Raw genomic sequence first — 24,120 nt, forward strand, 5'->3', positions numbered from 1 at the left:
GTTAGGAGCCATTTTAACAATGAGGAAGAGATCTTAAATGAATGAGACTGATTGCTGGTTTGAGTCATCTAATTATTTACTGTATTCCTCTGCTCTGTCCCTCCTCCTTTTTTCCTGCATCACAGCACTGGTGTCTTGGGAAAGAAAATGCTTCAGAGCATTTGTTACCAATTTAGCAGCAAGTACGTGCTCAAATTTGGGATTCTGAGATCTGTGTGTGCCATATGTAGGCAAAAAGTAATATTTGCTAGTTCCAGTAGAAGGGAACAAACACAAGTTTGCTGTTCTGCAGATAGCATTTCTTTAATCTAGTGAGACTTACATTTCTGCAGCCTTTTTGTTTTGGTAAGACGGTTAACCGTCCTCCCTAGGGTGCCTAATTTCTTATCATGAACTAATCAGTCCCCTGGGTATATGAAAGAATGGAACACTGCCAAGATAGAGCCTGTGACTTCCCCCAGAGGTGTGATAACCCTCCCAATTACCCCACCCTTCAGGGAGCTCCCTTACTGCTATTTTAAAGTCCTCATTACTTCAGAAATTACCCATGTTTAGAGGTTTTAGGAAGTTCTAAAGGGGTGTATGTGCTGAGAAACCTTTGAATTTTTCAGCTTTCATGTTTTAATGTCAAATCTGTATTGAATAATGTTTCAAGTTTGGTGTGAAATAAACTGAACATGGTGCTACTGCCATTTCTGTTTATGAGAGTGCCTACCTCCATAGCCTTTGTGGCATGCCAGACACTAACAGGTGAGGAAGAGGCCAGTTTCTGTCTTCAGTTGCCAGTAAGGAGGGATGGTGAAATCTTCGAGCTTCAGAAACCCCATTTGAAGTCTAGATGAAGGAATGAGTGAAACAAATCTGGTGGTAATTCTTCTAATTTTTGTTCGAATCATAGTTGCACATTACCATGTGTGAAATGAGTGGGTAGATTAAGAAAAGTTTTCACCTTACACTGAGAAATAATATATTTAGCTGGTGGTTTTCCTTGCTTTTTCCTCTTTGTTTCGTATTTTAACTCATTTAAATACATGCTTGTTTGCTCTACAGGTGAGGCGGCTACCTATTCCTCGAATTCTTCTCTTGATTCTCTTTATATTCAATGGTTGAGCTCCATAAGGCATATAAAACTTTCCACAAAGCAATGATGTCTGAGCTGGAAGTGAAAGATAGCTCCTGCTATTTAGTACCTGAGTGAAAGTATGAGTTCTGGTGTAAAGGTTTTCTTTTTTCCTTTCCTTTTGCTCTGAAAGCATAATTTTTTATATGAAGTTTGGAGAATGGGATCTGTTAGCTGGGTAAAAACAGTTTGTTCCTTTAGAGGACTGTAACTTGATCAAAGAGCAATAACAAATTTATCTTTTTTTTAATTATTTTTCCTTTTGTGCGTGTTTTAAAACACTTCAGGTCTTGTTCACCTCTGGTCATAAAGTAGATTCTACATAACCTCAACAAGATTAATGTAAATGTGTATATATAAAATATATGTGTGCGTGCCTATATATATTGTATGTACTGGTTTAAAACTGTAAAGCAAGGTGGTTTCATTTTTAGGATTAAAAGAAAGTGCCTGTGTGGGTGTGTATGTATATATGACTGAGAAAATGTTCACATGGAAATATCACTCCTCAAAAGAACGTGAATTTCAGTATCATAGGTCTGATTATGATACTTCAGTGTTGCTTTGCTATGTGGGCATATATGAAAGTGATTAGTCAAGGTCCCACTGGCAAACTTTTACTGTCCTGCTGCAGAAACTGAGGTGGGTGTGTGTGGGTACACAGGCCACTTAGTTGGTTTTTTGTTGTCATTCATTTTTCTCTATGCAACTTGCAACTAATGTTTTACTCAGGGTTGTGTTGAACCTATGCATAATTCATACGAGTTTGTTTCAGGCTAACTTTATGGTATATTACATGTCAATGGGAGTCAGCAGAAGGAAATGAGTTTGCCTTTTCAGACATGAATTGTGGGAAGAATTGTCTGTATCATGTGTTTTATGGCAGTGTGTGAAGCACTAGCACTGGAATTGTGTTTTTGGAAGAGGAGGGTGGTTTTGGACTAGCAGCAGACGTTTTTGGCTGGAGAATTAGCAACTTGAAACTTCATTTACTGAAGAAACCTGTTCACAATTTTGTCTGTTTTGTTTTTTGTTTTTTGTTTTTGTTTTCCCCAGCGTTCCTGAAATAAACTTCCTGCAATTCTTTGCAGTGTGCAGGTGTCCAGACTCCCCTTTACTCATGGTCGCCTGTGCAGCCCGTCAGGCGACTGAAGGCTGTACCTAAAATTCTGCCGGCAGTGCAGCACACACTGCAATGGTCTTGATATAGTTACGGTGGACACCTTGCACACCTACTGGTTGTAGCATCCCCTCCTAGTCCGAACGACTGAGTGTTGAGTTCCAGGAGTCTACACGTGTGGAGTACTGCCTGGACTAGAAAAAGGAAAGCTGCAGAGATTGTAAGCTGCTGCTTGATCGGTGTGGCTGTTGTGCCGAAGAGCATCAAAACTTTGCTGGATGGATCCGACAGCTCGTTGCAGAGTAGAGGGTCAGTCTCACTGGTTACTTACAGTTATTAACATTAGTGGATTGTAATTTTTTTTGTTGTTTGCTTTGTTTTTATATTTCTCTCTGTGTGCATAAGAGGATTGTGGCCTCACAACAAGAATGCTCATGTTCAGGAAGCTTAAGGCTGTTCCTTCTGACAGGCTTTGAAGATCAGCAGGCGTTTCCTCCAGGGTTTACAGCATTGTTGGAGGAGCCAGTCACTGCAGAAATCTTCAGGCCTATCTGCCTGACTTTGGTCATTCCTTACCTTCCCAGCACGTGGATTATGCTGTTTGCAGACTGTCCAAGCTCCATGATGACCTCCGTGGTTTCCTTATGAGCTTTTACAAGGCTGGGCCTGTGTACTTTGTAAAATCCTTTAGAAACGCCTGCTAGGCTTTAAAGTCCCAGAGCAAAGGCTATGCTATAAGGAGCATGGAAGGTCAGCAGCTGGATGTGGTTGTGGATGAAGGGGGATTTGTGTGTATGTTTGTGTGTATGCAGTTTTTGTTTTGAAAATATGTCTTTTCTCAAGTCGGATAGAGATACGTTATTTCTGAGGCTTCTTCTACTCATCTGATAAAGCTGAGGTGCTTCTGAATTCCATGAGAAGCTGCTGAACTGGATCCCTGTGCCCCATCTTTCTGCACGCATGTTGCAGTCTATGAAAACTAACAGATGCTGTTTCATTTTGTGAAGTATGCAGGAAGCACCTCCCACAGGTTAGTTTCACTGTGTGTTCTCCAAAATAGAAAGAAAACTCGTACTGAAGAATACCACAGGCAAGTAGCGTTGCTGTTTAAAATTTTCCTAGTGGCTTTCCTGTGAGGATCTCAACTTGGAGAGGCTTGCCAGCACCATCTGCTGCTGTAATTAATTTACCTAACTAAAACTGAGAACTTTGTATTTCAGAGTTCAGAGCTCTGCGAACAGCCCTGAAGGCTACATTACATGTCCAGCTGGTATAAGCCAGTGGGCATGCTCACGAGACTGATCATCAGTGACAGCTTGATCATCAGTGATGGGAGAGAGACATTTTTCTAAGGTTGAGTTCTCCCTTTACGTAGAGGAAGCAATAAATCCCAGTTTGAGTGATTTGTTGTACTCTAGTATCTATAGCAGATAGATAGATACTGCACCAGGTAAAATTAAACTTCTAGCTTGTATCTTGTAACTCTGGTTCAAAATAAGAGGAGAATAGCAACTGATGGTCATATAAGCTGAATATCACATGGAGATGATGTAGATGGTGTGTATCTGTTCCTGGTCCTTAGCAGATTGTAGGAGGTGGTTGACTTGAGACCCATTTGTGTCTCATAAGGTGCAGGCAGGGGTTGGCTTTGGCTTGTGGGTCTGCAGAGAGTCTGCCTGGTGTGGAGATACAAGCTAGGAAGAATTGCTATAGGTTACCTTGTTCATGGAAAAGCTGTGTAGCCGCTTTGGATATTGCAGTTGGAGGCTGGCATTACAAGTGCCGGTGGATGGGAGAGTACAGCATGCTTCTGAATCTCTTTGCTCCAGCACACCTGTCTTTCCTCCCTGTGGCATGTGGTTTCCCCTCTTAAAATTTTAAGCTAAAAATAATTAAAAAATCTATTTTGGGGGGTATGTGTGTTTCTGAATGTTTTAGATTGTCTTGATTGTAGATTTTTGTTGCTGTTGTTGTTTGGGGAGTGTGATAGAGGGAATAGTTCCTGTGCTGACCAGAAACAGAAGACAGGAAGGTAATGATGTTAACAAGGTGGGGGAGAAAAGGAGGTGTTTGTTTAGAAAAAGCCTAGTCACTAAAGCCTGTGGAGCAGAGGAACCCTGCTGATAACACAGATGAAATAGTCTGCCTCTCTCCTAACTTTAGAGGAGTGGAGCTTTGTAGTAAATGGCTGCCATGTGGCAGCTGTCTCCCAGCTTCGTGAGCCTGGCAGTAGTTAATCCTGTCAGCAAGTCATGCTCCCTGGAAAACAGCAGTGAGAAAAGCTGCAAACTCTTGAATCATTCTCTCTGCAAAATATTTGCATGTTGAATCTCCTTCGGCTGAAAATGAGTTTGGTAATGTGGTGGAGGTTCTCATCTTTAAGTAGCATTAAAGTGCAGCTGTGCTGGCTTTTAACTAAAACACCAGAAATGTGCCGAGATGCAGCAATTCTTTTCCCTCCTTAAAAAATGAAAAAAGCCATTTCAGTTTTGGAAGTTGTATGTTCCAGGGTACAAAACGTGCTGCTTAAAGATGGGACACTGTCTTGCTATTGGAGTGTGGGGGTTTGTGTGTGTGTGTGTGTGTGTGTGTGTGTGTGCGCGTGCGTTAAGAAATTACAGGTTGAGCATCTGAGATGATGATTATCCTTAAAAGCTGGAAGCTTTAAAATTAATCTGTTCACTTCCATTTGCTTTTTGTGTTCTGTTGAGCATGGAATGTTTCTGTCTTTTCTCCACAACACTGAAATCTAAACGTTTTAGTTAAAAAAAAAAAAAAAAAAAAAAGAGTTTTAGATTTTTGTGCAGTAATGTAATGCCATCAGATTTTTACAGGGCTTGTGATAAAATCATGGTGGTTGACAACGCTACCACCAGGAAATGAGTTTTAATCCCTGTAATTTCTACTCTTCTCAAGTTGTGCATCGTTTTACTACATTATCTTGCAAGGTGTAAAGTGCTTCAGTATGCTACCTGGTACAGGCTACAAGCACAGACTGGTCTGGCACGTCCTGCAAGCACAGTGCAGTTGGGATGTAAAGGATGTGTTGGGGGCTCTGTGGTAAGCGACCCCATGCTCTCCACCTTGGGCTTGCCTGTGCAAGGAAATTTGCTAGCATGTGAATGCAGTTACAGTGGTGAAACACCATGTGGGACATAGCTACTCCAAAAGGAGAGTCTTGGTTTGGATTACCCTGTTTCCAGACCCGGTTTTGAAAAACTGCATGTGCATTCAGGCCCTCTGTGGAGCTTTCTCTAAATCCATCCTGGAGGAAGAGTATTGCAATCAGGGTGCCGCACAAGAAACAGGCACTAGCACAGGGGATTTTCTGTATCTTCCTTGGCATGATTTGTCCTGCCTCTCTAATCCCTGCTCAACTCATCCTGCTGCACACACACAGCTCTGGCTGAGTGTGAAGAGCAAGCATGAAGGGGGTGAAGCGTTTCTTGTTTCTCCCACCAGAGACTTGCTTTAAACCTGCACTTCAAGTCCTGGGTCTGAAGCTGCTCTTGGCTGAGCTGCTGGCCATCAGTGCGAGGGACAGGGAAGGGGATGGTGACAGGGACAAGCCCTCCCTTTTTCCCTCCCTCCCTCCCCGACAGCTGCAGGCACCAATTGCCAGCAAGCAGAGCAGCCAGCATGGTTTCGTGGCTTTTCTTCCTATGGTCACTACTGTTCTTCTTGTTTCCGTGATGCTGTGCAGAGGAACAACCGGATTGATTGTATCCTCTTGGGGTGGGTGCCTGGGCATCTGGACAGCCAGTTGGTATGGCACAGAAGCCCCTGTTTTTTCAGTGACACCAGGGGCTATTGATGGCAGGCTGGGACTGTACTGCTGCTGCTGCACAGATGCTTGCTCTTGGCCCACCTTAAAAGGACAAGATATCCCGTGGTTTAGACTGGCCATATATTGTCGGGGCTCTCCGTCACAGCTACCCAGCCTAGCCCAGTGTCCCACTTTGCCCGCCCTGTGCCCGTGCAGCCTCTCCTCCAGGGGAGCCAAGGGATGCTGTAATCCAGCCTATTTGGAGGGGAGGTCGCTTTTCTTCTCTGTTACTCAGAAATGTTTTCCATTTGGCCTTCCCAAGTGCAATCCATCCAGCTCACCCCTCAGGCTCTTGGACAAGTATCTGGTTCCCCCAGTACAGTGCTTGCTTAGCCATGTAGGTGATGGGATGTCAGGCTATAGCTTCCCCCCCTCCAGTGTTTTAAGTCAACTGGGTTTGGCAGGGCAAAGCAAAAATGAAAAAAAAAACAAACAACCCAAAACACCAAACAAACCCAAACCCACAGAGCTACGTTTTAGATTGTTTCCTCATTTTGCATCTCTCATCCCCTCTTGCTGATCTGAGGCAGCAGCACCAGCAGATGAGGTTTTGTGTCTTGGGCTGGGGCTCCCCTTGGGCAGGCACGCCCCCCCTTCCTTGGCTTGTTCCGCAGGGAGACATCCGTGATAGAGATGGCCCTCACTTTGGCTTCCTCTTGTCCCTCTGCTCTGTTCCCTTGTCCTTGGCTCCACCAGGTTTTGGCAGGCAGCATGATGCTGCTCACCTGACCCATTCCCACCTTCCAAGTCACCTCCATTCTGCCTGCCAAGGGAAAAGCCTTCAGGGTCTGCTCCCTCTGGTCCTGGCTTTGTTCCGGGCTCCCACCCTCTCCCACGCTGTGTCCCAGGGCTGTCCCCTTGCCAGGTGGGGAGAAAGCCAGTCCTGGCCCCGGGGAGAGATGTGCCGGCTGTACTGGGGAAGGCCAGTGGGTGTGGGGAGAGACCCCTGGCCATGTCCCAAGGAACTGTAGCCAGTGCCAGCTCAAGGGGGACGCGAAGGGACTTTCTCGGGTCGCCACTTCATCTAAGGCAAATAAACTGGAGTCAAAGCCAAGAAACACATCGACTTCCTGGAACTCTGTGAGCCGTCCGCACAGCTGTCCCTGCTCCCCGAACACATGCAAAGCAGAGCTTATAAGGACAGACAGTATTGCTTTTGTGTCCTCCTCAGCCAGTGGGGAGGGCGCATGGGAGGGGATGTGCCCAGTAAGACCCAAGGCCCATCCTGTCCTCTCTTGTCACTGCGTTGCGGGGGTGCCCCGTGATGGGGTTGATGCAGGCCCCCTCCACAATGGCCTCCTGACAACGGCTGCACAGGCAGGCAAGGGTGGGGATGAAGGGGTGTTTGCAGTTGTCTGCATCAGAAGGAGTGCAGGGATGTCTGCTTACAGCCACTTGTTTTACTCTGCTGTTGCTCTGACTTTAGTTCTTTTGCCTGTCTTAAAGTAGTGCTCCATGGCCCCAGGTTTGTTAAGCTGTCTTCAAATCTCAGAATCCTTTTTGCTTGAACAAGCTCTCAAAGCTGCCTGCAGTTTGATGACAGAGGCTTCCTGGTAGGCCAGGTGCTCACCCACAAGCTGATGTGAACAGTGAGGATGAGAAACAGCGAGGATGAGAAACAGCTTGTAGATACTTCTTTGGTCGAGGGGGGAGGAGGGCTAAGGCGTTAGAAAAATCTCATGTTTAACATCAGCTGTTGAGCCTAAATGTGGCCACAGGTTTTTGCAGTGCTGATCAGGAGCTCAGTGCAGGCTCAGATCAAGCCCTCTGCCCAGTGTGATGGCAGAGAGCTAGGCTTTCCTGTTGGGAGCTGGGGGCCGTTGGGTTTTGTTTTCGCTCTCAGTGCTGGAGCAGCATGTGCCTCAGTTCTCCTTTGTACCATAGTAAGACCACAGGCACCTGCATGAGGGCTGTTCCCACAGCACACCTCTTGTGAAAGGAGCAAATGTGTTAGTTTGCTCACTGACAAGTTAGCAAACTGAGTGCAGGGCCCAGAAGATAGGTACAACTGCATTTTATATTAAAGTTGCCTGTATCTCTGTGCCTTGCTGTAAAACCGTTGGACCATATAAGTGAATTTAATCCAGGAAATGCCTGCCTGTATGGCATCTCACTGTTACATTGTTTGCCTTTGTTTCCAGTGTATTACATCAATGTAATACCAGAGTAGCGTGGTGATTCAAAGTTGTTGTTAGCTTAAGACATTAACAGAGTTCATATTCTGGTATGCTTTATAGAGGGGTGCTTTTGGTCATTTGAGCCAAAGTCCTGAGGATCATTAGTGGTCCATAAGTCATGAGGAGGTGATTTTCAAAGCCTACATAAAACCCAAATGCAAACACTTACCCATCATGCAGTCAAGGAAATAAAACAGGAGGGGTAAGTATGTCTGAATATTTAAAATGCAGCCTAACTGTTAGATGTTGTAACAACAGTATACAGAATAATCTAGAAATACAGGCATCATCTTGTCCTTGTTTGGTGCTTCTTCCCCTGCCCCACTCCCAAAACAGAAGGTGGTCTCTAGCTCAGTTTTAAGGCATGGCCATGAGCATGGGCTTCACTTGTTTATTCTGTGTCTGGGTGTGTACATGCTAGGTATGAAAAGGCATATGGATGTTGTGGACGCGTAGGGTTATTTTAGAAAGCAGAGTATTACACGTGCTCTAGCACAGATAAAGCAGTTCTATCACTGATAGCTCAGAGAGTTCATAGCAAGAGGAACAGTCTGTCTTTTGGTGCTTGGAGAGCACCTTTCAAGAGGTGCTGCTCCTTCTGGTTGCTATCTTTCTTTTTTTTGGTTTTGATTTTCCCTAGAGGAAAATATTAGTTACAGGTACAAGTTCAAAACCTTAGCAGTAACATTCTTGGCTTTTACCAAACTACCACCAGATACTCCTGAGCAACTGTCTTTCCTTTTAGGCTTGCCCTCCTTTGCCCATAGGCTGCTCTGTGCTGATGCTCCAGCAGTGGTGACAGTGAGGTGATGCTGCCAGTATAATTCTCCACCATTGGGGTGCTGAGTCAGCACCAGCACTTGAGTAGCTAGGGCAGAGTTGGTATTAAAAAGGTCAGTCGGGAAAACATTTTTCTTTGCCTTGAGGCGATGCTTTGATTAGTGTTAACCCTTTTTTCTTCTCACATGACGCCTTCTCACCCGCTTTCCTTCCTGACAGCTTTGATGCAAAATCACGTTCAAAACGGAGTGCTGGTGATCATGTGCATCTCTTGGGGTGGTAGTGACCATTTGTGCTTGGCACCATGTACTCTGAGAGTAAAATCTCTGTGTAGAAGCTTAGTAGGAAACCAGTGCATCAGAAATAGTTTGTAGTGCGGTGTAGCAATCCTTAGGTATTACAGTCTCAAGGGTAAACGGTAAAGTTTGTTTATTCAAATGCGATACCCTCTTTGAACTTCTGTTCTCATCTGAATTTGTATACTCGAAGGTCTGGCCTTCATTTAAATGATCTTTGGGGTTTTTTTTCCTACCACTTAAAAAAAAAAACAACAGTGGGAAAGCCTTGAATAAGCTAATAGCGCTGCTAAGATGGAAATGATGAAGACAGCTCAGGATTCCTGTTTGGTCCTCACGGGAAAAAGTGGTTTGAAATGCATGTGTGTGGGGGTGCACATTCCTAAAACTGTCATTTGTTTCCCCTGTTCCTCCTCCGTGTTCTCTAATACGTACTATGGCATGTTTAATGAAACCAATAGAAATATTTGGCTGAGAGTGTTAATCTTTCCCTGGCCCAATTAGTGCATGGCTTCTACTTTAATGTTAATGTGGATTTTTTTCGGAAGGCAGAACAATGAGCAGCTTTGTGCTACACATCAGGTTTTTCCCCTCCTTGCTTGTATTGTGTGTTTCTTCCTATCTATTCCAAAGGGAGAGCTCATGTGCAAAGACAGTGGAGCAATCTGGAGCAGAGACTTGTACCAGCTCCCAGGGGCTAGGACGTACTGCTCTGTGCTTGTGTAGCCGCCTCTCGGCAGCAAGTCAAGTGACTGTGACTTTGAAGACTCATCATTTCTTCTTCTTCCTTCCCCTGTGACCAGTGTTCTTCCTTTTTGTTTCATCCCTGATGCTCCCGTTAGAAGGAGAAGCAGCTATAACTGTTGAGAGTGGTCTTAAAACAAGAAAATTAAATACAAATAAATACACTTGAGTTAAGGGGGAAGTAACTGTTGATGGGCTCAGCTTTAGCATTCACTGGAGTCATACTTTATCCCAAAGGAGGAAATAGGTCTAGCAAGTGTCTTCCTGTACAGACTGAATGGGAAGCAACAAGGCTTTTTTTTCTTGTTTTAGCTCTCTGCTTTCTCGGTAACTCTCACATTAGCTGGTTATGTGGGGCATCAGGAGTGGGCCTCTGTCAGAAACAGGAGCTAAAGCCCCTCAGGTTTCTCTCTAGGATCAAGGTTTCCCCAGTCTCATAGTTTCAGCAACATCATCAGGTAGAGGACACACCTTCCTGCAGAAGAGCCAGGTCTCTTGGTGTTGTCTGTGAAAATAGGACTGATGCATTGTTTTGTTTGGTCCTGTTGTTTATGTCCCCCCACCTCGCCATATGTTAGTGCTCTTGTTCTGTCACTTGCTCTCTGCTTTTCCTCTTTTCCACAGAGGATAACTGTGTCACTGGGGGGTTTCTTCAAAGTAGAAAATGACTTGAATGCTTGTGATTACTTGCCTGTTTCCTAGAGGCTTTGGTCCAGTGTTGAATGCAACCTGAGGCTGCACTGTTTGCCAGCTTATTTCCTCTTTGTCCTCTTTCCTGGAGGTCTTTGTTTTCTTTTGGAGAGAGGGAGGAAGAAGGCTCCATCAGCATGATCTCCAAGCAGGGGCATTTGGTGTGAGCTGAGAAGGCTTGCAGTCCTGAAGGCTGCATGGCAGAGGGCATCCGTGTTGGTTGCTGCCTGTCTGATTCCCTGAGTTTCTTAGGTGCTGTGGGAAAAAAACCACTTCCCCATCCTTAGTGATGCATTTATTTAAAGAAAAAAAAAAAGAAAAAGGCCGCAAGAGAAATATCTCAGTATGTTCCTGCCTAAAGGCACTCTGCCATGGGTTTTCCCACAGGAAGGAGTGATTTGGCCCAGTATTCTTATTGTTTCTATATCCTATTGCAAATAGAAAGTTATGCTTCTGAAATCAGTGTGTGCTGCTCATGTAGTTGTCTTTGTTTCAGTGGTTCATTTCTGCTTCATGCAAGAGATTAGAAAATATGTATGTAAAGAAAAGCATGCAACAGTAATAATACCTATTAAGGCTTTTGACTGCTTCCAAAGTAGGAGATTTTTGATGTACAGAAAATGGTTTTAAAAACAAGATCTGTGACTATACATCTTGGTTTGTGTTAGCAGGAAAATTGTAAAATAACTGTTGGTTCATAGAAAATATGAAAGGCTGTAACAGCACAATACATAGTTTTCTTCCTGAAAGAATGGAGAGCAAGCTGGCATATGTTCCTAAACCTGGAGGTAGGTTTGTTTATGTGTTCATGTATTCATTCCTCTTCTATGTGATAAACAGTTCCCATTTTCACTGTTGCTAAATGCAGCCCTAGGAATTCTGACTCTAGTTCTCTGGGAAGCTCCTCAGCTACCTTGGCCAGCACAGGAGTCTTCATGGTTGCACAATAGATTTTCTTCCTGGATGAATCAGTGGTGACGTTAATGTCCTAGGTATTGACTAAAAGAGGAATGAATAGGTCTGCTTTGGAAAGAAGAGTTATTTTGTTTGGTTGGGGTTTTTTTAAGCACTTAGTTGCATTGTTTTAGCGGAAATCCCTCCAAATAATTTAAACTGGTCCTTATTTTTGGCGGTACTAAGCAGATACAGCAAGCAACTTGGAAGATTTGGCCACTCTTGAAAGTAACTCTGTTTATTCTGTTCGAAATTAAGTCAGCTGCCACATAAATGGCTAAAAGAAGATACAGGGTGGAGCGGGAGAAAGAGAAGAAATTACTGTGGTGTTCTTCAATGAGATGGACCTTTCTTTTTAAGGCCAAAAAAATAAAATAAACATGTCCCATAATTACTGGAGAAAGTAGTGAAGGATGGGTGCTTGGCCTTGCCTTGGATCAAAAAGTCCCTGTGTCACAGGGACCACTAGTGTTTTTTCAGAAGAAAAGTAGAAAAAATACTAGGGAAGAGTTACTTTGAGTTGTTCAGGGTAGCATAAAAGTAGTCTTTCTGCCTGTTTTTGAAGATGCAGAATGAAAGCAATGTTTGTTAACAAGTTGGTGTTGTTAGCCTTAGACACAGGGCTTAGTTGGGTCCTAGGTTTTGTCTCTTGACTGTGCTAGCTCTCTATGTCAAATCATCTGTGTGCTGCTTCTAGGAGGGTCAGCAGTTAAATGTAGGAAGCTTGAATCTGCTGCTTTGTCTGGCATTGTGTGAAGTAAGGAGCTGTTTGACACAATCTGGGCCCTTTCTCTTTGTCTGCCTTTTCTTGTGTGCTTTAAAATGTCAGTAGTTGGGATGATGTAGTCATTTATTGTTTGCAAATGCTGTTCAAACAGCATTTGAAGATGTGTTATGTGACTGAATTGCATGTCATCCTTGAGAACATGGGTTTTTTTAAAGGAAGAAATCCTGCTGAGATAACCACAGTTTGAGGCTGATGGCTTCTGCTTTTTGAAAAAAAAGAAAACCTGTATTAAGTTTGCTGAGTTTGTAAATCTGAGGTGATGAAATGTCCCCACCGTCTTCATTTCCATGATTATTTTACTTGTAAGGTTATAAAGGTGTATTTCTCCATTAAAATGTATCAGTAATTTTCCATATTGCAAATAACTTTTTCCAGAGGCTATTACTGCGGGTGCCATGGGAAGAGAACTCCTCTCTTCCTCATGGTTGATCATTCCCCGTCACCTCTAAAAATGATGTTTAACTGCCCTGTCATTCCCCAGCCAGAACAGGCATCCCTCTTGAAACCCCAGCGATAGCATGATAAGTCTGTGGTTTCAGAGAGGGGTGTGGTGAAATTCTGTCGGTACATATGGTGGTTGCTTATGTCTTCAGCTCATCTGGAAGCCTTGGGCAGTGGGGGCAAGGAATGTGCCAAATGGCCCCAGAAACCTCAGTAGTCATTTCACCAGTGCTAGAAGGAAGAAAAAGGTCACCACGAATTCATGTATTGGAGTAAACATTCATCCTCTGAGAAGGCGGGAGGAGTGTGCGTATGTGTGTGTGTGTGTGTGTGTGTGTGTGTGTGTGTGTGTGAAATTGAACTACTTAAATTCTCTAGCTGCAGAATATTCTTCCAACTTCTTAACCAAATGTCATGACCGTCAGTGATTTTACTGGCTGAATACTGGGGACCAAGCCAGTAAGGGTTTCTTTTCTTTGTCTGCCCAGGTTTCACCACTGGCAGAGGCAGCAACATCTCCCAGCCCAGTGCCTGGCCACTTGTGGGAGTAGGCTGTGCTGGTACTATTTACATGCTTCATCAGACTTTATAGCAGTCAGGGGAGCCCTCAGACTAAAGGACTGTAGTCTTATTTTTGCTAAAATGGCTTCCAGAAAAACTTAACTCCCTTTTTCTTTTCTCTTCTTCCTCATGCAGTGCTAGAGGGTGCTGCTGAAGAAGAGGCTGAAGAGCCAGACGCTACTATACATACTACACTAAGCGAGGAGACCAGCAACCAAGGAGAGAGCCCCAGTCAATCAGGGGACAAAAACGAAGGTAACTGGTTTGACTAGCTCTGTTTGACTGTGTAAAACTAGGACATTGATTAAGGCTTGTAGAAACATTTCTTACCCATTCGTGCCCCTAATTTGTGTGACATGTATAAGATACATGGAGCAGAAGCACTGGTGCATACATTTCTTTAGTCATCCCTAACCTTTATAGAATCATAGAATCACAGAATCATACAATAGTTAGGGTTGGAAAGGACCTTAAGATCATCTAGTTCCAACCCCCCTCCCATGGGCAGGGAGACCTCACACTAAACCGTGACACCCAAGGCTTCATCCAGCCTGGCCTTGAGCACTGCCAGAGATGGAGCATTCACAACCTCCCTGGACAACCCATTCCAGTGCCTCACCACCCTAACAGGAAAGAATTTCTTCCTTATATCCAATCTAAACTTCCCCTGTTCAAGTTTTAACCTGTTACCTCTTGTCCTGTCACTACAGTCCCTAATGAAGAGTCCCTCCCCAGCATCCCTATAGCCCCCCTTCAGATACTGGAAGGCTGCTATGAGGTCTCCACGCAGCCTTCTCTTCTCCAGGCTGAACAGCCCCAACTTCCTCAGCCTGTCTTCATATGGGAGGTGCTTCAGTCCCCCAATCATCCTCGTGGCCCTCCTCTGGATTTGTTCCAACAGTTCCATGACCTTTTTATGTTGAGGACACCAGAACTGCACACAATACTCCAGGTGAGGTCTCACGAGAACAGAGTAGAGGGGCAGGATCACCTCCTTCGACCTGCTGGTCACGCTCCTTTTGATGCAGCCCAGGATACGGTTGGCTTTCTGGGCTGTGAGCACACACTGAAGCCGGCTCATGTTCATTTTCTCATCAGCCAGCACCCCCAAGTCCTTCTCCACAGGGCTACTCTGAATCTCTTCTCTGCCCAACCTGTAGCTGTGCCTGGGATTGCTCCAACCCAAGTATAGGACCTTGCATTTGGCACGGTTAAACTTCATGAGGTTGACATCAGCCCACTTCACAAGCGTGTCAGGGTCCCTCTGGATGGCATTCCTTCCCTCCAGAGTATCAACCAAACCACACAGCTTGGTGTCATCGGCAAACTTGCTGAGGGCGCACTCAATCCCACTGTCCATGTCAGTGACAAAGATGTTGAACAAGACCGGTCCCAACACCGATCCCTGAGGGACACCACTCGTTACTGGTCTCCAGCCAGACATTGAGACATTGACCACAACTCTTTGCGTGCGGCCATCCAGGCAGCTCTTTATCCACCGAGTGGTCCATCCATCAAATTGATGTCTCTCCAATTTAGAGACAAGGATGTCGTGTGGGACAGTGTCGAACGCTTTACACAAGTCCAGGTAGATGACATCAACTGCTCTACCCCTGTCCATCAGTTCTGTAGCCCCATCATAGAAGGCCACCAGATTGGTCAGGCAGGATTTCCCCTTAGTGAAGCCATGCTGGCTGTCACCAAGCACCTTGTTGTTTTTCATGTGCCTTAGCATGCCATCCAGGAGAATCTGCTCCAGGATTTTGCCAGGCACAGAGGTGAGACTGACTGGTCTGTAATTCCCCGGGTCATCCGTTTTCCCCTTCTTGAAAATGGGGGTTATATTTCCCTTTTTCCAGTTGTCGGGAACTTCACCTGACTGCTGTGATTTCTCAAATATGATGGACAGTGGCTTAACAACTTCATTTGCCAGCTCCTTCAGGACCAGCAGATGGATTTCATCAGGTCCCATGGACTTGTGCACGTTCAGATTTTTAAGATGGTCTCAATCGAACCAGGTCCTTTCCTACAGTGGACCTATGGTCTTCATTCTCCCAGTCCCTGCATCTGCCTTCCAAGACCATTTGTCTGAAAAGCATAAAATAGGTTAGCATGGGCACATGAATACTCGGCTACCATTACTTCCAAACTAAGATTTTCTTGGCTCCTGGTAGCTTGGCACCACATTACTTAGCCTCAAAAAACACCTGTTTGCAATACTCAAGCTTATCTTCCAAAGACAGTATTATGCAGAGATCAGATGTTCACAAACATGTTCCTCCTTGTGCACCCTCACACCCTCTTGTGTTTCAGTGACTTTCTCACATCACACATTAAGATTTTTTGCTCTCCATCAGGGTTGACAGAGCAATAGACTTACAGGGTGTTCCTGTTTTTTGGGGAGACTTCTTTTTGGGGAACAGAATGTTCAGTTTGAAAGTATTTCCCATTTCAAACTCATAAAGAGGAAAGTGGAAGGCCTTACCTTGTGTTTGACATGTCTGTATGTTGAGAAACCGGAGATGATGTATTTTGAATTTGTTAGAATCCTTGCTACATACAGAGTGTGATGGAGAAGTCTGAATCTGAGCAGCTTTAGCTGTGGCATTATTTGTGGATGTAGTACATGTGCTCCATGGACCAGCATGGCTTTGTAGAAAGAAATCTAAATAAATGCCAGCTGTGGTAGTAAAGAGGCATTTGGGGGAATTTGGTGTCTTATTTTAGTTGCGTTTTTTCTAAGTTAGCTTACTCCATATACAGAGCTGGATTAAGCTATACTGTAAGGAGGATCCAGTATCCTACGCTGTGTTGCTAATGCCTTAATTGTGCAGTTCCGTTCAAATAAGTTCTTGCTTGAACAATTGTGCTTGCCAGAGCATGCATTCATCTGTACTGCCCTACTAGTTCATGGTGATCACCAGGTACCACAAATAATACCATTTTACAGTAAGAGTGTATCACTCTGTAAGCCCCAAACCGACTTAAAGTTGAAAATGAACATAACATGCATGTCCTATGTGAAGGTAATGTACACTTTGTCCTATGCTTTCCAATACAAGAAACTTCTCTTGTTAGAAGAATTGCAATTATTATGGGCTGTCGCCTGTACTCTGTGATGATCCAGTAGAGTGTGTTGCAAGTTACAAGCAGCTGGAAACCATGTGTGGGTTTGGGTTGGTTTTATTTTAGATGGCGTAGAAACTCCTATGTGTTTTTAGTTCCAGAGAAGCAGCTGGAATGCTTAAGCAGCTACCAGGTATCACCAAGCCCACCAAACAGTTTGGACGGAGCAGACTTGTCCTCCATTGACGCCATGATGTCAGCAGTGATGAATGTGGGGAAGATTGCTGAAAATGGCGGGAGCTCTCAAAATGTCAAATCCCCCTCGAAGTCTCCTGCACCAAATCGGATTGGCAGGAGAAACCAGGTATGTAAACCCAAATGTGGGGTTTGTAAACCCAGAGGGATGGCAAAAGGGAGACAACTGCATGGGAAGTGAGAAGACATAATGATGTTCTTCAATTGTTTTGCCGCCTTCTCCCTCAGCGGGTATTTCTTGCCTCCACCATTGCTCCTCTGTGTGTATTTTCTGGTGGCTCTCCAGAACATAACTTTAGAAAACTGTAAATCAGAGGGGTCTGCTTGCTTGCATTCACACATAAAACATTTGAGCATGAGCTCTTGTATCATGCAGTGGCAAAGCCACCTAAGAATTGCTGCTTCTTCCCTGATGCATCCTTTCTTCAGGCTCTTGTATTCACTTCATCTGTTGGGGGACCAATTATTTCATGAAACTAGGGAAAAAGAAATAGTTGGAGAGGAGCAGAGCAGTGAGGCAGGAGGCTTGGTGCTGCCATCATTTGGGACCCCTCATGAGGTGTGTGGCTGTCCCTGGGAAAGATTCAAGTGATGGAAGATTAAAGGTGGTACTAAAACAAAACATCCATTGAGACACTCATTTCACAGGTGCATAGTGTAAGGTGCCCTTTACTTCATTGTTGATAAAACTGTGAAGAGCTATTGCAGAATGCTTTGTACAAATCTTGCAAAGCAAATATATGTAGCTTTTATCATTTTTTTTCCATTTACCAGTTGATGGCACTAGTTGATAGTAGTATTACTCTAAAATGAAAGGAGAAAGTCGTATCAGTTAAAGCTGTGATTATTTATATCCATGCTTTTCTCCTGCTGGGCCAAGCCCCTACCAATGAAGGTGCTGCAGCCTATCAAGAAATTCCCCAAATTCATGCGTCCATTTGACTTTAGAGCTTGCAGTGAAGCATGGAAAATTTATAAATGAATCAAGATGTAACAGGGACCAGAAAGGTTGAGAGGCATGACTCATGTGATGTTCCTATAGTAGTTTATTAATAGCTTGTAGAGTAGCTGCCCAGTTGACAGACTTATGACTTGTCTTGGATTTTTTTTTTTCTTGGAAGGAGTTAAAAGCCATTAACTATAAATGAACATTCTTAAATGAAGAGCCTGGGCAGTATACGAGCAACTGTGTGGGATTGTATTGTCTCAACACCTGGCCTTAAGGTTTATTTGCAGTGTTTCCTCTCAGGGGCTGCCCTAGTTCCTTGATTTCGTCATGTGAAGTGAGGCACTGGAGTCCAGACTAGTCTCAGTAGCAGTGCTGTTACACAGCCGTCCGCCAGTACACCATGTGGTTTGGCTTCAGGGAAGTTTATTAGTGTTAGTGACCTTTATTCCACCTGATATTTCGATGGGCATCGAATCAAAGGAAGCTTGAGAGTAAATGTGAGAGGATTAAGAGGGATTCTTACAGCGTAAAAATAAACAAATACATTGAAAACATTGTAAATAGCCTATTTGTTTTTAGGCTGAAAGGTCGTTATCGCCAGAGGGGCAAATCGCTACACTGCTGAGAAAATAGAAGTGAGATGTGAAATATTAAGTGGGTATCAGTCTGGTTAGCGAGTTCTAATACAGCAAATTTCCACTTCCAGCATGGCAGAATGAAAGCACTGGATTGTTTCATTGTGTAGCAGAACACAGATCTCAGATTCTGGTCAGAATGTGCCCCTTATTATAATTTCAAGGATAATAACAGCTAGTTTTCTAGGCCTGACCACTGTTTCCCATGAGTTGGCAGTGAAACATTTTGCCCTGAACCTTTGTCCCAAAGTCTATGGTTCTCTTTATAATGCTGACTTTATCTTGGCTGTAGTCTACCCACGGTCTCATAAACGTGTTCTCACATCAGCCTGCATCCACTTTAATTTCTCATTTACTTTGCTCTCGAAGAAAATGAAAAGTGTGATAAAGGGGTTTCTTTGTGCTGGTTTAAAACAAACAGACCTAATGCACAACTGCAAAAGCATTTACCATGAGTTGAATGTAGAGCAATCATGCCAGCTTGACTTACTGGAGAGAGAGTAGCTAACAAATTAGCTGCTAATTCTGTCTTCCAGTTCAGGAAGTGTGTCTTCACCAACCTGGCTCCAGTGGGGTAGCCAAGTTTTAAATGTTTTAAATTTGTGAGTGGGGGTGCTTTTACGGTAAGGATGCTAATATTTTTTGGTCTGAATTGGGTCAGTCAACAGCATTTCTATTGTAGCTACCCTGGATTTGCTTGAGCTATGTTATGGTATGCAGCATGTACCCTGTGTGACCATTGGAGAAAGTTTGAGTTTTAGTTAATAATAAACCCCAGGTTCAATACTAATCAGCTCTGGCTGAGCTATAGTGTGTTTCTGATCTTTGCTTCAAGGTGAACCAGTTATTACTCTATCTTCTGTTAATTTGCTGATTTGAAGAGCAGGCAGTCTAGAAAGCAGGCTTTGAAACAAGTGCATTCTATGTAGAACTGCAGCACTTGGGAAAGGGGGGTGTGTGTGCAAATAATAAAAGTAGTAGGTTGATAATTTCATAGAAATACCCGGGGGATTAAACACCATCTAAACTGTCAGCACAGCTGCAGGGATTTTCCTCACGGAGCACAGTGTGTTTGTTCTCTGTCCTGAGCCAACTTTAACAGGGTTGCACTGTAATTGGAGCTAAACATTACTCCGCAGAAAGGTGGCATATAGTAAAATTGAAGTTGTATAAGTAATATGGAATGTGTGCAAATTATATGTTTGTATATAAACAGGATGGGGGGCACTAAGATAATGAACTGGAAATTTCTTGGGATGTTCAAACTTCATAATGGCAGCCTTTCTTGCTTGCTTTCTAATGTTTTGCAAGTAAATAGTACATTAGGCCTTGGCCTGTGTGCATGGGCTACAGTGATTACCTTTAGGATGGAGAGCCCTGAAATAGAGTTAGAAAAGATGTACGTGAGAAATGGTAGGGAGGAGTGGGAGAACCTGATTGTTTCAGTCCCAGTACTTTTAGAGGTGAAGTCACAAGTTTTGTTTGCTTCATGCAAAATGGGAAAATAACTCTTCATCCATGTCCACCGGTCACTGAAGTTAATAGAAAATTATCCTGGTGCTGCTTTTGAAAACACAGTATTGGATTTTAATTGGGGTCTCTGTAGCATGGTTCCCCAAGTCATACAGGAAGTAATACTGCTTTTTTGAGACTTAAAAATGCTTTCTAGAGCACTGTGTCAGCATCTTTCCTCCAAACATGCCAGATAATTTGTCACAGAGACTTGGGTTAGTCATTCTCAGTATTCACCACAAACGCTTGTGTCTGACAGTCTGGAAGTGGTTGTTTCCAAGTTGATAACTTTTGGGATGGTAGAGGGGGGAAAAAAGTTGTGTGGAGAGAGGAAAAGCATAGATACATGCATACCCATCAACTTCCTCCCAAATAAAGAGCTACTGCTAAAGATCTAAAGCTTCATTTTTTGCTTGTTTTCATGATTTTACTAATGATACTTAAAATAGCCAGCAAAGAGGTCCAGTCGAACATGTCCTTTTGACATAATTGCTGTACTTTCCCATCAGTCAGGCAGAGATGGTTTTTGTACTCTCTTTGTCACCAGAAGTGTAGTTAACAGGCAATTAACAGGTTCTATCTAGCTGGTGAAGATTTGCATCATTCTACAGAAAGCTGAGATTTAATTTTCAGCGGCTTTTAATATAATGGCTTTGGTGCAGAAGCTGTTCCTGTGCTTCTTAGTGAGGTGGTGAAAATACCCTTTATGCCACGCAGTAGCCATCCTTGCAGACAATTCAGGCAAATGCTTTTGGTTCCTTCGAGAGTGCCACTTCATCCTTGGCTGAAAGAGTGGTGGTTTTGCTTGGTGTCCCAAGGGCATACTTAAATCAGGCTGAGCTCTTGGATTGGCTTCATAGTTTGTACTCGTGGTTTGAGGATGGTTACTCCTGCTTCTCACCTGGGTGGAGAATAATGGGGTTCATAATGTGTTCATTTTGAGTCACGTACACTCCTGCATTGTCACCTCTTTCTCCCTATGATCTCATCAGATCCTGCAAGCTTGTGAAGGGTTGGGCCTGGCTGGTGTGCCTGGCTGGGATGCTTCCAGGAGAAACACAGGATGCTAAGGGAAATGGTGCTGGTGATTCAATAAGCGCCACTCTTCCTTCTGAGTCAGCCACAGAGCAGAACACACAGCCCCTAGAGAAGGGCACTGAGCTAGTGTCTTGCTGTTGAGATAGGGTGGAAAACCTGAAGTCCCTGAGATTTGTGCTCATTAAAGATCTTTTGGGAAGATTAGTGGCACTTGCTCACATATTCTGGCAGTATTCCAGGGATTACTTTCTGCTCACCTAAATTTCTCCTGGCAGTTTGAGCTGGTCGCAATAATTGTCTTCACTTCCTGTCCTAAACTGCTACTGCTTAGTATCCGTGTGCTGTTAAAGTAGCTGCTGAACTTCTGCAGTAGTTGAAATGGCCCCTAATTGTAAATTCAGAAGTTTCTGAAACTTCATGAGGGGTGTAGCAGGGTGATAAACATATATGTACAAGTTATTTTGTTAGCAGCAGCAGTGGCCTTTTTATACTTACAGTGGATGATTTTTCCATCCCCAGCAGTAACAGCTTTTGAGTTCTTTTATGTCAATATTCCGCCTGAATTTTTGTTTTTGTTTTGTTCACAGGAAACAAAAGAAGAGAAGTCTTCCTATACCTGTCCTCTGTGTGAAAAGATTTGCACTACACAGCACCAGCTAACTATGCACATTCGTCAGGTATGCAGTATACTAGCTCTTGATTTCTGGCTGTTAGTAAGAGTGTCTGGTTTGCCAGGATGCATTTTGCAGTGGTAAAAAACAATTTCATAAGCAAACCAGAAATGTTTCCAGTATAACTTTGTTTTTGCTTTTATTTTAGCGTTCCCCTTGTATTTTCTATTAAACCTTCCCCCCCAAACTGAACCCCAAGGTGGGTACTCCCCTTCCTTCCCCAACACTAACCCCCATCTTAGCTCAAACAAGGATGTATGTCCTGTTCTGCATAGTGTAAGGTATCCCAGGGATCCGGAAAACCACTTCCATCATGAGGCACAAGTCCTGTTTTGTTATCCTCTTTGAGTACAGGTCTCATACTGATCATGCAAATTAAGAAGCAGGAAGGAACAATTTTTCAGTCTTCTCAGTGTAGGAAAGGCTCTCCATTCTTCAGAGGGTCTAGCATTTAATTCTGCCTCACAATCCTGGGAGGCAGAATTGAAAATACACTTTTTAAATAGGGAATGCACATTTTTGTCAGCTAAAGGCCTTTTCTTACTCCTCTTGAAGTATATGCATGCCTAATAAGGAGGTATGGCCTTTTCTGTGTCAGAAGGTTCTGCTTTGGATGCTGAGGCTGTGGTTCACCACTGTGAGTCCACAAGATCCTTACTACCTCAGTTCTCCCTCCTGTATTGTAACCATTATTTTATTTTATTTTTTACTCTCCTGGCTGGATTTTTTGGTTGTTGTTGTTGTTTGTTTTTGGGGGGTTTTTGTATGTGGAAAAATCTTTAAGTCTCTGAATGCAAGAAAGAAAGAGTGGTGCATATAGCACAGCAGCTAATGGCCATAATTACTTTCCTTTTTCCCCCTTAACTGCTCACCCAACCCCAAGCCACTGCACAGCTCTAAGTATCCCAAGGTACCATTAGTCTGACGGGTTGTTTCTGAGTCCCTTTCTAGCTCTTCTGCTGCACATCCAGCAGAAATGCTGCATGTGGCAGGCATTGCAGGCTGTATGAAACAGCTGCTCACGCTGGTGCATTAAGTAGTTAAAAATGAAGGGTAGGGGTGGAGTTGGGGGGAGGGCTGGGAAGGAGTGGTATATACAGAGCACACCTTAATATAAGGTGTTGTGCCTCGTGGCTTTTTAAAGCTGCTTTTTCAAATGTTGTCACTAATATTTTACTGGCACTTCAGAAGGGGCATTCAATGAAAAAAAAATCGTTGCTTTCTCTAGCATAACACTGACACTGGAGGGACAGACCATTCCTGCAGCATCTGTGGAAAGTCTCTGAGCTCAGCGAGCTCCCTTGATCGCCACATGCTGGTGCACTCAGGTGAAAGGCCTTATAAATGTTCAGTATGTGGACAGTCCTTCACCACCAATGGAAACATGCACAGGTGAGTGATGATTGTGATCCAGGAGTTTGGAAAGAATCAAAGGACAGGAACTCTTTTGTTTCCTTGGAAGGACTTGCAAACTAACCAAAGACATTCACTTGGGAAAAAAATGTGGACTGTGTGTGATCTGCAAGTGTGGCGTGACACGCACACACACTGCAACTACTGGGATGCTTTAGTTGTTGGAGGAAGTCAGAATTGAGAAAGGTCTTCTAGCTCTCTTCACATATTATCAAGGGTTGCTACAGATATCCAGGAGTAATGCTTTTTTGGTTTTATTAGCAGTATGACTATTATTTTGACAAGTAGGATGGATTTTTCTCAGAGGACAAAAATATATAGCCAAGCCATATAGAAGCTTCTCATTTTGCAGCTTCACCATCATGGGTGAAAATGGTTGTACTGGAATATTTGTGGTGCTGTTGCATGTTATATAGTTAGGTATCCAGGAGCCGTCATGAAGAAGATGCTTTTTCAGAGTAACTGATCTTGTTTCTAAATGCATACATCAGTACTTGCTTGTACTGTAGACAACTTACTGTACTGTAGATCCATGAAATTCTCTGTAACCGAAGTTGCCAAAAAAATTTCATGTAGTTCCCTTCATAGGGATGTAACAATATGTGCAGTTGTCAACTGGGGAAACAAAATGTTAAATTACATGGGTGTTCCTTCCTCTCTCTCATCCACCGATTCAGTATTCATGTATTTGCATGGGTGGAACACCTTGGAGCTGATTAAGACTTTGAGAATTCCCACATAGCTGTAGTCCCCATATCAAAGAGCTTACAAACTAGAAAGAAACTGCAAGAGAGGTGGGGGAAAGGAATATCGCTTATAAACAAGATTGCGAGAGTGATGGTTCTGTGTGGGAGGGAAAAATCTTGTTTCCTTGATTATTACTAGTCATTTTTCAAGCAATGTGTTACAGATGGAATGAAAAGGGTGATTTCAATGACAGTGGGAAAGATAATGCCATGCAAAGGAGGCAATAGCTGCTTGCAGATTTACCTTTTCTGTATCGTATTGTCCAACTTAAACAGTTACATGAAAATAGAGGAGAAATGGGAGGGAATGCAATTTTGGAATTCTGTATTTATTTAACT

At 43.6% G+C, this 24,120-nt stretch overlaps 1 protein-coding gene across 12 annotated transcripts in view; it reads left to right on the forward strand.

Annotated features, from left to right (window-relative positions):
- RREB1 (ras responsive element binding protein 1) overlaps positions 1-24,120 on the forward strand; it is a 126,401-nt gene that overhangs the window by 42,782 nt on the left and 59,499 nt on the right. For 6 of the 12 annotated variants that reach the window (XM_062617847.1, XM_062617856.1, XM_062617845.1 and 3 more), the window contains 4 exons: positions 13,632-13,751; positions 16,718-16,926; positions 21,539-21,628; positions 22,851-23,014. In XM_062617847.1, coding sequence (XP_062473831.1) covers positions 13,632-13,751; positions 16,718-16,926; positions 21,539-21,628; positions 22,851-23,014 — 583 coding nt within the window. Of the gene's footprint in view, positions 1-2,176; positions 2,550-2,596; positions 3,271-10,639; positions 11,542-13,631; positions 13,752-16,717; positions 16,927-21,538; positions 21,629-22,850; positions 23,015-24,120 lie in introns of those variants that run through there. The other 6 variants (XM_062617850.1, XM_062617851.1, XM_062617853.1 and 3 more) reach the window with 3 other exon arrangements.

This window comes from Pezoporus occidentalis, unplaced genomic scaffold (genome assembly GCF_034315485.1).
Source record: "Pezoporus occidentalis ecotype Australia unplaced genomic scaffold, CSIRO_AGI_Poc_V1 ctg2, whole genome shotgun sequence".
In the NCBI taxonomy this organism is placed as follows: Eukaryota; Metazoa; Chordata; class Aves; order Psittaciformes; family Psittacidae; genus Pezoporus; species Pezoporus occidentalis.